The sequence below is a fragment of the Quercus suber genome, unplaced genomic scaffold (assembly GCF_002906115.3).
Source record: "Quercus suber isolate HL8 unplaced genomic scaffold, Cork oak 2.0 scaffold_1257, whole genome shotgun sequence".
Taxonomy (NCBI): Eukaryota; Viridiplantae; Streptophyta; class Magnoliopsida; order Fagales; family Fagaceae; genus Quercus; species Quercus suber.
Window position 1 is genome coordinate 28365 of NW_027070649.1, and position 14571 is coordinate 42935.

Consider the following 14571-nt stretch of genomic DNA (forward strand, 5'->3'; position numbering starts at 1 on the left):
AACAATGCAATTAGCTTGATTCTAAAAGTTAAGGGACTGGTAAATTGACATAATTAATAGTGTAAGGATTACATTGAGGCAACTAATAAGAGATCAAAGTAAAATGCACCATCCACTAATTGGAGGATTAAATTAGCTTTTTGACATATTATTAATCATAATTAATGAAAATGATTATATAAAAAACATATTATCAGTCACAGTAGGTTTGTGTAGCTTGCAAATCCATGTGAATTTCATGAGGGATACAACTATTAATCACACCAGGTTTATGTAGCTTGCAGAATCCATGTGCTTTCATCAAGGAAACATGTGGATGATCTATGATGATATGAGTTGAATAATTAAATCTTGCTTAGAATTCATGAACTCTTTTTTTTTCTTTTTTTCTTTTAAGGATCTTATAATATGTTAGGTGAAAGCTTAGTAGTCAATAATAGTTGAATCATTTTGAATTGCCCATCTTCAATCATAAGTTTTGGCCAATAAATTATAAAAAGGGAATTGAGTGAGGCTGTTTAAAACTCATATGTAGGAGATAAGCTATTTTTGTCATACAGCCAATGACATTTTTGGGTTTGGGTAGATATTGATTTTGTTGAGAGTTAGGGTTTTAGATTTGATTTTTCACAACTTTTTTCATGTCATATTATGATTTGTGCATAAAAATAGGTGAAAGAGATGTAACTCCAATAATAATTTACCACCTTAATATGTTGCGAAAAATCGTCCCTTTCTGGATAAATATCAAGAATACTACATTTTCCTATCATCTTGTTCTGTTGAAGTATGCAGAACATTATGTCACTGTAACTTTGTAATGTTATACTATTCTTTATTAATTATTAGGGGCTCATAGCTCATAGGAATAATCTTTCTTCTTAACCAATTTGATAAATAGCTTCTGAACATCACATTTGACATTTCTCATATTTCTAAAGTAGTACAACAAGATAATTTTTTTCACTTTCCTTCTACCATGAAAGCTAGTGTTTCAAGGTGATACAGTATGAGAGCAAAAACTAGAAATTGTGAAACTTGGGACATTGAGGCTAAATTAAATTGAAACATAAGTTACACTTCAACATGGGATGGAGTCATGGAGCACTCAACAATTTTGAATTGGATTACATATCTTCTGGTTTCTCTGCACTATTGTGATTGCCATTCGATTTTGCATCAAACTGCATTTCCAAGTCCTTCGCGATCATATCATCATCTATCTTTGTTGCTTCTATCTTCTTGATAGCATTTGCTGGTTTTGTCTCCTTATTTTTTCCCCATAGAACAGCATAAAGCCCCATAACAATCAAAAGTGACCCTAAAGCACTGAATTAACAACATAGCTTTAGTAACAGCAATAGGCTGATCAAACTTGTTATAAAGACAAACAATACACTAGACAAGAAAACTCAATACCATTTGTAAAAGTATAACACAATTTTGGAATATTTACATTTTTACACAAGTATGTGGCAATCTCTTTTGAACTATTAAGTTAAGTTACAACTTGGTCTAAGTTTTGGAGAAAAAGTAATCAAGAAAAGATTTTTGAATTTAGTCAGTCCAAAGAGAATGCCACATATATATGTATTGAAAAAAAATAAAACATATATCCAAATGAGTCCAAAATAGATAAGAAATTTGTGAGTAAATAAAGCGTATACATACGTTCCAACATATAATTTCTCACGAAGCAGGGCCCAACTGGTAATAGCCACTATAACAAGCAACAAGGGGGTGAATACTGAGACATAGAGAGGACCTTTCAACTGGATAGCCCATGAAGTGACAGCAAATGCTAGTGCAGAGCACACAACCCCCTGAAATCAACATTATGATTTTCAAATTAGGACCTTAAAACTATATATAACAACAACGTAGTCGTAGTCCCAAACTTTTGGGGTCTGCTATTAATCATCAACAGATTAGTCAAGGTCGGCCTTAAAATTACATAGAAGTCACTAATAAGTAATAATTTATGGTTTATATTCTAAAGTCTGAAGCATCATTTAGCTAGCTAATGAAAACATTTTTAGAACTCTCAGCAACTGAAATCTGGTATACAAACATGCTGCTCCAAATTAAAGGGGTCTCCAACCCAGGATTTATTCATGAGAAGTGTTTTAGATCATACGAGTGGAGAGCTCACTAGCTTGATGATATTTGACACTAATGAATGTGACTGAAATTCTTAATTTGTCAACTCAGTTTTCTTTGAAGAGAATTTCCTAGGCCTGGAAATGAGTATTCCTTGTCCCAAAAAAAGAAAGAAAAGAAACACTAATCCTGCAAATTGTTTTCAACAAATCAAGTGAAGTGAAGCATACTGTATAGAGAGCTGCAAGAAGCCACATTGGATTGCTCAATGACCACGCAGAAATGACAGGTTTGGAAATTGCGGCAATGATCCCACACTCAATGAAGCCCATGAAACACATCAATGTGGTACTTGTGTATGGTGCTGAAAACGTCTTGCTCATTCTTGCCTGAAATTATAAAACAGTTAGTACTACAAGGAATCGTGAAAGTCTGAAACTTATTGCACTCGAACCATGCATGCAATGTAGTACAAATCAATATGCATAAAATCGTTCTCACTTTATAAGTGTGAATAACAGTAATTGGTCCATACCATATGCCAAAGATTTGACGTATAACTTGGAGAATAATACAAAATCAAAAGCTTTGGTGTAATGGATCTGAGTACTTACTTGGATTATGAACCATATTGACCAAGAGAGAGAACTAAGAATAAGGAGAAAGGGGCCTAAGATGACATTCCCATGGCCGCTAGAAGTGGAGCTATTCTTTTCCATATTCTCAGCATATGTCCAGTGAATGCTGGATTCGCCTATATTAATGATGTTTCCATGGTAGAATGACAATATAAGGGCTCCACCTACGCATATAATTGTTCCTATTACCTTTGCTTGACCTGGCCTGGTCTTGATTCCCAGAGATTCTTGCCTACCAAACATCAACTTAAAACTTTTAATTCTTGTACTCAATTGGAAGAAAGGAGTGAACTGTCATTTGAACTATTTCCTGAATAAACAGAAAAATAAGCTACCTGAAAAGGACTGCAAGGATGAAAGCAAATGCTGGAAGTGTGTTAGTTAATGCACATCCAATTGTTGGGCTCGAGTTCTTTAACCCTATAAAGTAAAGGACCATATTTCCAGTTGCCCTGCACTTTGAGTTCATGTTAGGGTACAACTTTGTAAAAAAAATATATAAAAAATCAAATGCTAATTGTCACAAACCAAAGCAAAGATCATATGTAAATTAACATGTGTTGGACATGTAGAAAACAAAAGACTAGAATATTTTAATTTATCAAGAAAAAGATTGAACAAACATTTCATCTAAAACATGGCCATGATGGCCTAGAAAACAAAAGACTAGAATATTTTAATTTATCAAGGAAAAGATTGAACAAAGATTTCATCTAAAACATAGCCATGATGGCCTAGAACATTTTGGCATGCATACAAAATTACGAACATGATAGTAACTTATGGACTAGGAAGTTCAAGTTTGAAAATGCATACCCTGTTAAGGAACATAAAAATGTCTGCCACAAAATAGACATTGTAATCCTGGGTCTTGTCTTCCTGCAGAAAGATATGAAATATTTATATATATATATATATATATTGTTCTAAAGTGAACCGTGGAAAACGTAATATACATTTTAGTGTAAACATTGCCATTCATAAAATTGTCCATGTCTTAATATTGGTATTTAACAAGATTAAACATGACTCTACTACCGCTTGATATATAGCCAAAATAGTTTCTTTCCACCTCTCATGTGAAAGGCAATTAATCTTGCAGTGCCTTCATCTCATATAGTATATATTAGAAGATGATTACATGCGTCCTGGCACTTCATTCGCCCAATAATAATGTTGACAAAGAGCACCTATACTGCCTCTTTAGTAGTCTATAAATGAGAGTATAAGATTTGTGGTCATGCAAAAAAGAGGAACTGCAATTGAAGAACTTTAGCAAAAGCCTGATGAGTATGGTTTGAGAAGGAGGGGTTATTGAAAGCATTAGGTAGAACATATTAATCATAAATTTATATTTTGCAAATCCAAAATAAATCCACTCTTCCATATTATCTTGATGGGGCACATAAATCAACATCTAGCTAGCACACCTAACACTAATTAAGTGCTCATTAATTTGGGATAATATATTTTGATTAGTTTAATGGACTTGAAAAAATGAGCTGAGAAAAATACAGCTGCACCTAAACTAAGTAAAACTTTAAGAATTAGATATAAGCTAAATAAGTTTAATAAAGAAAAAAAAAATACTTTTAGGGTCATCAAAATGAACACGCAAGAAGTGACATATAGAGCATTTATAGCTCATGCTTTAGCCATGCAAAAAACCAACCGAGCGTATTTAATTATTTATATATACTTGTTGGCTAACTACTATAGGTCTATCTCCCTATCAAATTGTATGAACTACGCGGCAAACATGCCAAGCCTAGTGAAATGCAACAACATCCCTTTTGTCATTCACAGAGTTCTCAACAGTTTCAATATTCAATATCTTCAGGGATATTCTGATTAATTGCAAGCTCAGAACTTTTGACAAGGTAGTGGAAACCTCTCTCTCTCTCTCTCGATGAGTTAAAGTATAACCAATAAAAAAGAAGAAAAAGTTCATGGTTATAAACTCATTTTCACATGGAAATTAAATGAGAATCTTGTACTACAAAAAGTTCATTCTATTTTCTAGACACAAGCTATATATATACCGTGATTTTCAATATCAAAATATCAGATAACCTATATTTACAATGAAAAGTTCCAACGTCATTCTCTGTCCACAAATGGAACTAAACATGTATCATGTATGTGAGTGAACGTGTGGATAGTCCACATGAACATAAGAAAGAGAAAAATCTGGATCAAACAAAAAGACTGTAAGAAAAGCATGGTACTTAATTATCAAGTCAGATACAAGAAATCAAAACAAATTTCCATATATAGCAAGAAAAGTCCAAACTCCACCAACTCTTAAACAAACAACACAAACAAGCAAAGTGTGACTTAAGCAAAAACTATGCATATGCAAGAAACAACCAAAACAGAGTTATGATGATCACTGTATAATATGTATACTTTATAAACTACTATTTTTATTTTTTTTTTGGGGGGAGAGTTTTTATATTACCGCTCCATGAAATAAGCAAAGGGAGCAATTGCCACGGTTGCAAACAGAAGCCTGTAAGCCACAAGGACGAGAGGGTGCATTCCAGAGTGCATGGCAAACATTGATGTGAAGTTCATCCCTGCATAGCCTAACTGCACAAGAACAATGGACACGAAAGGTAGAAGATCACCACCAGCCATTGTTTCTTGCAGTAGTTGTACTAGTATTTCAGTACTATTTCCCAAAGAGGGGAATAGAGGTTGTTTTATAGAGAAAAAGAGAGAGAGAGAGAGGGAGATAGAGATGTTTAGAGGATGAGAAATGATGTATGAAGGAATTGATATATTTATAGAGGACACTCAAAGCTAGCTGCAATAGAAAGTAGTAGTAACTCTAAATAGAGAATCTTGCATTGCATGGAAAAGAGAGAAACCGTTGAAGATTGATTTCTCTCTCTCATTCTTTCAACATTTGGACCTATGCATGGAAATAACATGCGGAAGCAACTAATTACTTCATAAAGCAGCTTTCAGTTTCAATTTTGTGCTGGGAATTGCTACTTTTGGCCATATTCTTGAGAAAATATACCATGTTTCGGTAATATTAACTCAGAATCAGTTTTGATATTTTTTAGCCAATAAATGAGTGACACATGGTATACTTTCTCCAAATTCACAGGCTCTCAAGCTAGCAAATTCCTTTCTCCTGCCATGTCAGCAGAAGCTAGAAATGGGACCCATCTCTGAATTAATGGTGGAGGGTCTTCAATGCCTTACATAGCAGCTAGCTGTTAAAGCTGTATGTTTTTACCAATTGGTGCAATGTAGTTGGGTAAAGAAAAGTTACAATGCCTGGCTATTTGGATTCAATAAGGCAGGAAAACCCACAATTCAGATATAGCTTGTGTAGCCTCTATGCCATGACCAAAGGATTGGCTCTTCTCTGCAACAAGATTCATGCTATGGATGTTTGCAAAACTTTGTAACATGTGCCCTGGTTTAATTAAAAAGTAAAAATTGATACACCAATATTTCTAATGCATAAATGATTTTAGTTAACTACTCTATAATTGTTAATTTGGAATATGAAGTACGACTAGGCAGGACAAAAATTGTCTTTCTAATTATAAGTGTTTCACTTTGTATTTTATCTACTATAATATGTTATGTGTTTAATTTTTTTTCATTGTATACTTTCCTTACTTTACAAGGAAAAGGCAAGTACGATAGATTGTAATTGGTAGAACGGCAATTTTAGAACATCGACTTGACACATAGTGTAATTCTTATTCAAATTTCAGAAAATTTTGAACAAGGGTAGAATATACCATAAAGGATTTTAATTTTGTTCTTTTCGCCTTTAAGTAATAAATAAAGGCTTCTTGGAGGAGGAGGAGAAGTAGGTAATGTAATTAAGAAAACATACTGAATAACAGCTGTTTGAACAATATCCACAGTTTTAACATTAATTGATATTCATTGCTGAGATCTTTCTCGTGCTCTTCTAGCAAATCTTTTTTTTTTTTTTTTTTATCAATTCTAGCAAATCTTTTGCAATACATATATGACCGATAAATTTTTTATACCACTTGTCAATACAAATTCTTTGCACTAATTTCTGTGTTCCAATATATACTCCATCAAAAATTAATTCTAGGACCGTACAGTTGTGAGTTGTAGTATTTCATATGGTCCTAGATTATGATTAATGAAAAAAAAAATCAATTATAGTACCACATAAAATTTTACAATTTTTACCATAATTATCTTACGTTTTAGATTATGATTGGTTGTATATTACTTTAACACAGGCCTACCACTTTTTCTCTACCTTTTACAGTGTGTCACATAGATAGTTGTTGCCAAAGTTGTGGTATTTTATGTAATCTTAGAATTTTTGGGAAAAAAAAGTGGTGAGTACATATGAAAGTGATATCATAACTTGTTACGTAAGATAGTTGTGGTTTTTTTTTTTTTTAATACATGGTACTAGAATTATTTATATTCCACAAGTTGTATATATAAATATTTTATTTTTTTTACTTTTCTTAAAAATAACTATAAAGTTTAAAATTGAAAAAATTAAACACATGGCATATCACAATTAGTATATTATAAAATAAAAAAATTCGTTGAATAATTGGTATATTATAAATTGAAACTAGAAAAGTGAGATAGACTATATTAAAAAAATTCTAGAACCACAATAAATTGTGCAATTATCAAATGTGACTAATTGTGAGTGGTGGACAAAATAGTGAGTTCATATAAAAATCAAAGACAGTTATTCACAATTTTTCACATACGATAATTGTAAAAATGTGAATGGAATTGATTGTGCTCTTAGAATAACTCGAGGATTTTTATTTATGAATCCACCATTATGTTAGAAAAAGTATCTGCTATATGTATCTTTGGTGTGGAATTCAATTTTAACAAGTGAATGACACCTAAAATGACTCATGAGTCCCTAACTTAAGAGGAATTCAAATCAAAATAAAGAATAGCTAGATATTCAAAAAGATCTAGACACTCTCGTTTGTAAAAAATAAATAAATAAATAAATAATCAAAATTGAAAAAGTTTCGGACCAAACAACCTTAATTGAGTCTTAGAAATAATATCGTAAGATCCTTGCAGGAGTTTGGAATATTTTTAAATGGGATAAGCAAGGACAATTCTTCTAATTCATCCCCTGCTAAGGGTAGATAAAGTATTCTAGGTTCCTAGTTCAACATGAAAGTTCTTAACAAAATTCGCATATAGATGACCCAAGAAACGCAAAATAATGATAAATTAATAGAAACCCAATTTAAGAAAAGGAATGAAAGCAATTATGGAAGCTAAAAATTCAAGAAATCATACGAACAAGGTCAGTTATAGGAAAAAGAATTAACTTAGAAGAGGAATGTATTTTATGTGATGCAAGGAAGGACACTATAGAGCATCTGCCCACAATACGTTCACCTACAAAAATCCTATGGGTTTATTCTCATTAGCTGGTTAGAATTAGGAATATTAATATTTCTACCAATTTTGGGTGGATCAAGCTAGTCATAGAACCAAAAGAGAAGTCAAGAATTCTAAAACAAGAAGCGGGGAATTCACATTCTTCTATTTTTGCAAAACCTGATATGAATGACAAGAAACAAACTCATGAAGCAACAACGAAGCAAAGTTCTAGACCCAAATCCACTGTTTGTCAAGATCAATTTCGACACAATTGTTTTTAAGGTTGTTAGAAAAATATAAAATAATATATTGCTAACTCCACAGCTCAAACATTTCTCCTTTTCAGCAGTTGGTTGAAATCATAAAAGTGAAGTTATTTTTGTATAGACACAGATGATAGAAGAACAAAGCCAGCTGAAACCCTTCAAGAGTTGAAACCCGTGCGACAATTCTAGGCTCATAGCAATGTCAAAATCAATTAAAATGGGATAAAATTTTTTGATTTGTGAAGGAGATGTTATGAATGTGATCCTCCCGTTATGGAACCACTCATCTTTGCCAGATCGGTCTATAGAGCACCTAATTGAAGAAGCGAGAATTATTCTCCGATCCTTCTCTAGTTGGTTTGTAAATCACATGTCTAGAGAAGCTAATTTTGTCGCCAATAATATTGCTATATGAGCGCTTTTTTTATAACATCTTGGGAGCGGTTTCCATTTTGGATTTCTATTTTTTGCCCTTTAGATAGAGATGGAGGTTAATCCCCATTTTTTTTAATCAAATATAAAAATTTTATTCTAGTCTAATTTAAGTGTATATATGTTGAATCTCCATTTTGAAGACTTAAATCTAGACATTTGCTCTCTTCCCTCCCCCCAACCCCCACCCCATAAGAACTTGACCATCATACCAAAGATACGTGGTGGTTAATGAAAGCATTACTTAGGTAGGACAAAAAATTCTTTAATATTAACTCACTTTTCATTTTTTTTTAAAGGAAAATGTGTTAAAAGAATGTGCCATAAATTTTATTGCAAGAAATTTATAAACATTATTAATTTGATTGGTGCCACGTCAAAATCATAATAAACAACTTTTTTGTTGTTGTTGTTGCTACCTTTGATAATTCTCTTTATCAAACGCAGCTATAAGTCTAATGTTGGAGCTGCGTTTTTGTAAAACATAGCTCAAACAGTACCCTGAAGCTGCGTTTTTGAAAACCCAGCTCCAAAACGCAACTCCAAAGCGCGTTTTTTGTAGTGTACGCATACTTCACCAATTTTTCAAAATTTGAAATATTCCGCTACTATCATTAATGGAAGGAGAATAACTAATATGTTGATTTCCTTCAAATCTCAAATGAAGGGAGTGTCATTTCCATTAAGTTTTGGGTTGGTTTGTCATTCCTTAAACCTAAGAGTGGTTTTTGTAATTCACCATCAATTTGTTCTCAAAAGAAGTAGTATTATTTTAGGATATATTGAAGTGGAACAAATTTTTCTCCATTTCACCTTAAATGGACACTTTAAATGAAGTCTATTTCACGATTATAATTTTTATTTTTTTAAATCTAATAGTATACAAATGGTTGCGTCACGTCGCAATCCATATATTGTTAGATTTGTAATATTTAACCTAAAACATAAAATTGATCCATTTCAAGTAGAGCGGATGAATCCATACACAAAATATGCTTTTTCCTATATATATATATATATATGATTTGTATATTCATTTATCTCTTCTTAGTGGAACAAGTATTACTTTAGAGTATAAGAAATAATTCCCTTTATTGGATTTGAATACTTGCTTGATGTATATGGAATAGACAAGTTTACTTCAAATATATAAGTGGACAATAATTGATAATATTCCTAAACGTGTATAGCCACTCATCCTTCCCTAAGGAATATATCTTGCCAACCAACAAATTAAACTAGAACTCACTTTGTAACTAACCTACCATTGTGTTTTTGTTAAAGTACGCAGTTGCAACACTGACTCTGCCATGTCCTGCTATCTACTAATTAAGTATTTATTATCTTTGTTTTTTTGTTTGTTATTTTTGTAGGGAAATTAAAAAAATAAATAAAAAAAACCAAAAAAGTCTTCAAGCTTCTAACCAGTAATTTTTTTGGGCTAGTATTTTTTTTGACAAACGAGAATATCTAAACCTGTTCAAGTATACTTTGGAACATTATGTCATTATCATATGCTAAACATAAAGTATTAGAGCAGGCCTAAACATAACTCCATGAAATCATCAAAAGACTTATTTATTAGACCACTGCATCATATAAAATTTGCATGTAAGTTTTGTAGCTGATACTTGATAGGCCATGCATGAAAGTTGGCTAAATAACATTGTGTTTGAAACACATAGGTAAAATAGTAATGGTAACACATCAATGCAGTCCTAGTGTAAGCAACTGAAAACTTCTTCTTCTTCTTCTTCTTTTTGTCCTTTTTTCTTGATGCGGATGTCCAGGACTCTTAAAGCACTTAACTAATCTTTTGAATAAATATAATCACAATAATCTTTACGTAATGAGTCTTTTAGAGATAACCGTTAAAGCATGGCCAACTTGTATGCCTGGCCCATCATCACTAAGTAAGGCACAGCAATGTGAATAATGTGAATGAACCTTTTTAGCTGGTTGGCCCAATGCAACATGCTAGTACTCGAGTTATCGAAGTGTAGTAAAGTTTGGTATTCTTTTCATCATTACCCCAAATCCTGCTTCTAATAGAAACTTTAACGGCACCCATAAGAAAAATAAAACTAGTAAGTAATAAATAGAAACTTTAACGGTATGTTTAGCACAGCAGGAAATGAAATGGAAGGGAAATAATCAGTTTCACTTTCACGTTTAATTATCTTTTTGAAAGAGATGAAAAGGCCAATGAAACAGCAACCTTCACGTTTTGCTTGAAAGTGAGTGGAAACGAGAATGAGCAATGTTAGGAATTAAACGTTTATTCACAATTTGCTAGCTAGCATCATTTTCACGTCGATTTAATTACGAATGAAATTAACTACTTTTGTAATGCACCAATAATAAAAAAGCCTCAACACGATTGGTGGCCTAGTGCCTGTGACCTTGGGTCAAAAAGATTCCGCTATGCAAAATGTTTTGGGTTTGAATTGCCTCTCATTAGGTTTGTATTAGTGCTCTTTATACTCCATCAAAATGAGGTATTGACTCAAGAGTAATTATGGGCTACTATGATTATGCCAAAGTAGGGAAACTACACTAGTCACCCCCTCCTAACTTTTTTTTTTTATTCCCATAATAATAATAATAATAAAAAAAGGCTAGGCCAACAATTTGATTTAACAAAAAAATACTCTCCCTAAACTTATTTGATAATTCTCTTCATTAACTAGAGTTAAATACATTTTTACCCTCATCTAATAAAAAGGCAAACAAACTAAAGAAATGTGTAATTATAAAATTGTAAGCTTTTTTGTCTTTTTATATACTCACAAACAAATTACAAAAAAGAAATATCTCAAAATTTTTTTTATTCCATTGTATTTCATCCTAATTTATTCTCTTTCTTTTTCATTCATTTCTTTCATATTAAACCATAGTTATTAAACCCAAATTCAATGCTAACCTGATCAATAAGTCGGGTCATTGGTTTATTAGTTGAACCATAGGGTTAAATAAAAATAAAAATAATTTTTTTGTTCTGAGATTTGAAAACTAATTAGTTTCACATATAATTGTATTTTGAGATTTTTTTTTTAAAAAAAAAATTATTTGTTTTGGGTTACCATACAAATTTTCTTCTGTATAAAATAGAAAAACTGTTTTTATGAACAACAAAAATTGGGAAAAAGATAATTACCAAACATATTCTTTTTTCTATTCAAAATATTAAAAATTGATGCGGAAATATGAGATTTTACCAGGAATCCTTATACAATTTAATCCTATTGCGATATATCCCATGTAGGATAGGATCCCATTTAATCCCACATCATGCATATTTTGTATTCTTATAGCTTGCATTAGGATTCCTAAGTACTATAGATCATAGTTTGTCCCCAAAAAAAAAAAAAAAAAAAGAAGGAATTATAGATTATAATTTCAAGTATAATTTCAAGTATAATTAATGAATCGACAAAAATACAATATTTTTCATAACTTTCTAAGGTGGTAAGTTATGAATGGAGTAATATTACTTTCACATAGATCCACTACTTACATCATATCTAACATATTATGAAATGAACGCTATAAGTTGAAATCTGATTATATTTATCAAAAGCACAAGTTTAATCAATAATCCAAATTTAATTCTAATCGCCCTCCAATTTTGTGACAAGTGTCTTTCTAATTACACTATAATTTGATGTCAAACACCATTCTAATTAAACTATAAATTTGTCCCAATTATATTTACATGCAAACTTTAATGTCTAAACTTAGAAATTATAAAAGAATCAATTTGAATTTATCATGATTCTATGTAATACTTTCAAAACAAGGAACCCCTCCTATTACATTCTCTAATTCCCTCCGATTTTTATTCAAGTGTAAGATACATAGAATCCATTTGAATAACATGAAATTAAATAAATGTAATGTTTTTTCACATCTAACTAGAAATTGAAGGGAATTGAATGATTTAAATGGAAGATAATATTATCTCATTGTTATGGCGGTTTATAATTACTTACTTTTTTCTTTTTCTTTTTTGGATAATTTACAACCTCTTACTTGGTAGTTATAAATGTCTAATATATATATATATATATATATAATTATGGTTATTCGTAATTGCACCTGTGCACTTGCATGAGTTATAAACTGGTTTATTTTATTATTTATCAACCACAATAGGTCATGTCAAAATTTTTGAAAGGTTTTGTCCCCCTAACTTCTTAGTTTTTGTTACAAATATGGATGTTAATACCGAAGCTGAAGTAAAAATGATGATAATAATAACTTGGCCTATGTGGTCATGATGCTCACTTTTGCTATCATCCAAACATTTGAAAATAGTAAGATAATATTTCTTCCATCCTTTGTTGGGTTTTTTTTAAAGATTATTAGTGCAAGTTTTTAGATTTTCTCTATCCTCATTTCAAGTACGAAAGAGACCTTAAACACCTTATTATCTTAAGCATGCCACCATTAATACCACTTGTTAGGGAAGATAACACATTTAAGAGGCTCCAATTGAGTAGTTTATTATTAGTTTTTAAATGAATCTTGGTATGTGACATTGACATTTACCTAAAATAAAATACAATGACTTTTGCTATCATCCAAACATTTGAAAATGGTAAAATAATACTATTTCCTTCCTTTGTTGGGCATTTTTTAAAATCATTTATGCAAGCCTTTAGACTTGCTTTATCCCTATTCAATTTGCGATTGAAACCCCTAAACACCGTGCTATCTTCATGCACACCACCATGTTCATTGATACCACTTGCTAGGAAAGATAAACAATTAAGAAACTCCAATTGAGTTGTTTATTATTAGTTTTTAAATGAAACTTAATCCGTGACATTGACATATACGTAAAATAAAACACAAATAACTTCAATTTTCTAGAGTAATTATAATTTTTTAGAGTAATTATAAGTACAATACATTCTTCATAAATATTTTTTAGAGATAATTAGAACATGCTACTAGTTTCGCAATTTAAATCATTTCTTTCTTAGACCTTCAAACATTTTATACATAAAAAAGTGTTAATTCAACTACGATTCTTTTGCAGATTGAAATAACATTATTTTTTTTACCAAAGTTCATGGAAACCTTTATTGTGACCCATCTCTCCCCTTTATTCACCTCCAGCCACCGACCAAACATCCTTACATATATTAACACGCATTAAGAAGGGTCCAACAGTCTCAAAAAAACAACACCAACCCAGTAAAGAAACTAACAAAAAGTGAACCAAAACCTCACTCTCATTCTCACTTCACTCACCCACTTTTCACATTCCCACAATGCACTCTCACTTCCTTTCCCACTTCTTCCTCTTCTTCTTTCTTGTTCCATTGCTCTGTCTTCTACTACTTTCATTTCCACACACAGTTCACTGTCAGTGCAGTAAGAGACCCCCAGTTATCTTCAACTTTGGTGACTCCAACTCGGACACGGGTGGACTCGCTGCCGGACTCGGCTTCCCCATCAACTCTCCCAATGGCCGTATCTTCTTCCACAGATCAACCGGTCGCTTCTCTGATGGACGGCTCTTGATCGACCTCCTCTGTAAGTGGGACCCTCCACCCTGACCTCAACTCTTAACTTCAACCTTTTTTTCAATTCGTCTATATCTAGAATTTTCTTACATGTGGCACTATATCAACCATATTGGTGTTGATATGTTTTATTTTATTTTATTTTTGTCTATATAAACTTTATAGGTTAAAAAAAAAAAAGGCCTTTAAAATTGGTTCAGCTTTTTGTTT

General features: G+C 31.7%; 1 protein-coding gene across 1 annotated transcript; it reads right to left on the bottom strand.

Moving 5' to 3' along the window:
- Positions 1 to 1105: 1105 nt before the first annotated feature.
- Positions 1106 to 5397, bottom strand: LOC112003147 (WAT1-related protein At1g09380; the record flags this gene model as incomplete). The annotated part of the gene is given in 7 exon segments (XM_065769662.1): positions 1106 to 1329; positions 1672 to 1823; positions 2331 to 2489; positions 2715 to 2970; positions 3074 to 3190; positions 3555 to 3617; positions 5200 to 5397. Coding segments are annotated over 7 exon segments (1128 nt in total). The 3' UTR covers positions 1106 to 1127.
- Positions 5398 to 14571: the final 9174 nt, after the last annotated feature.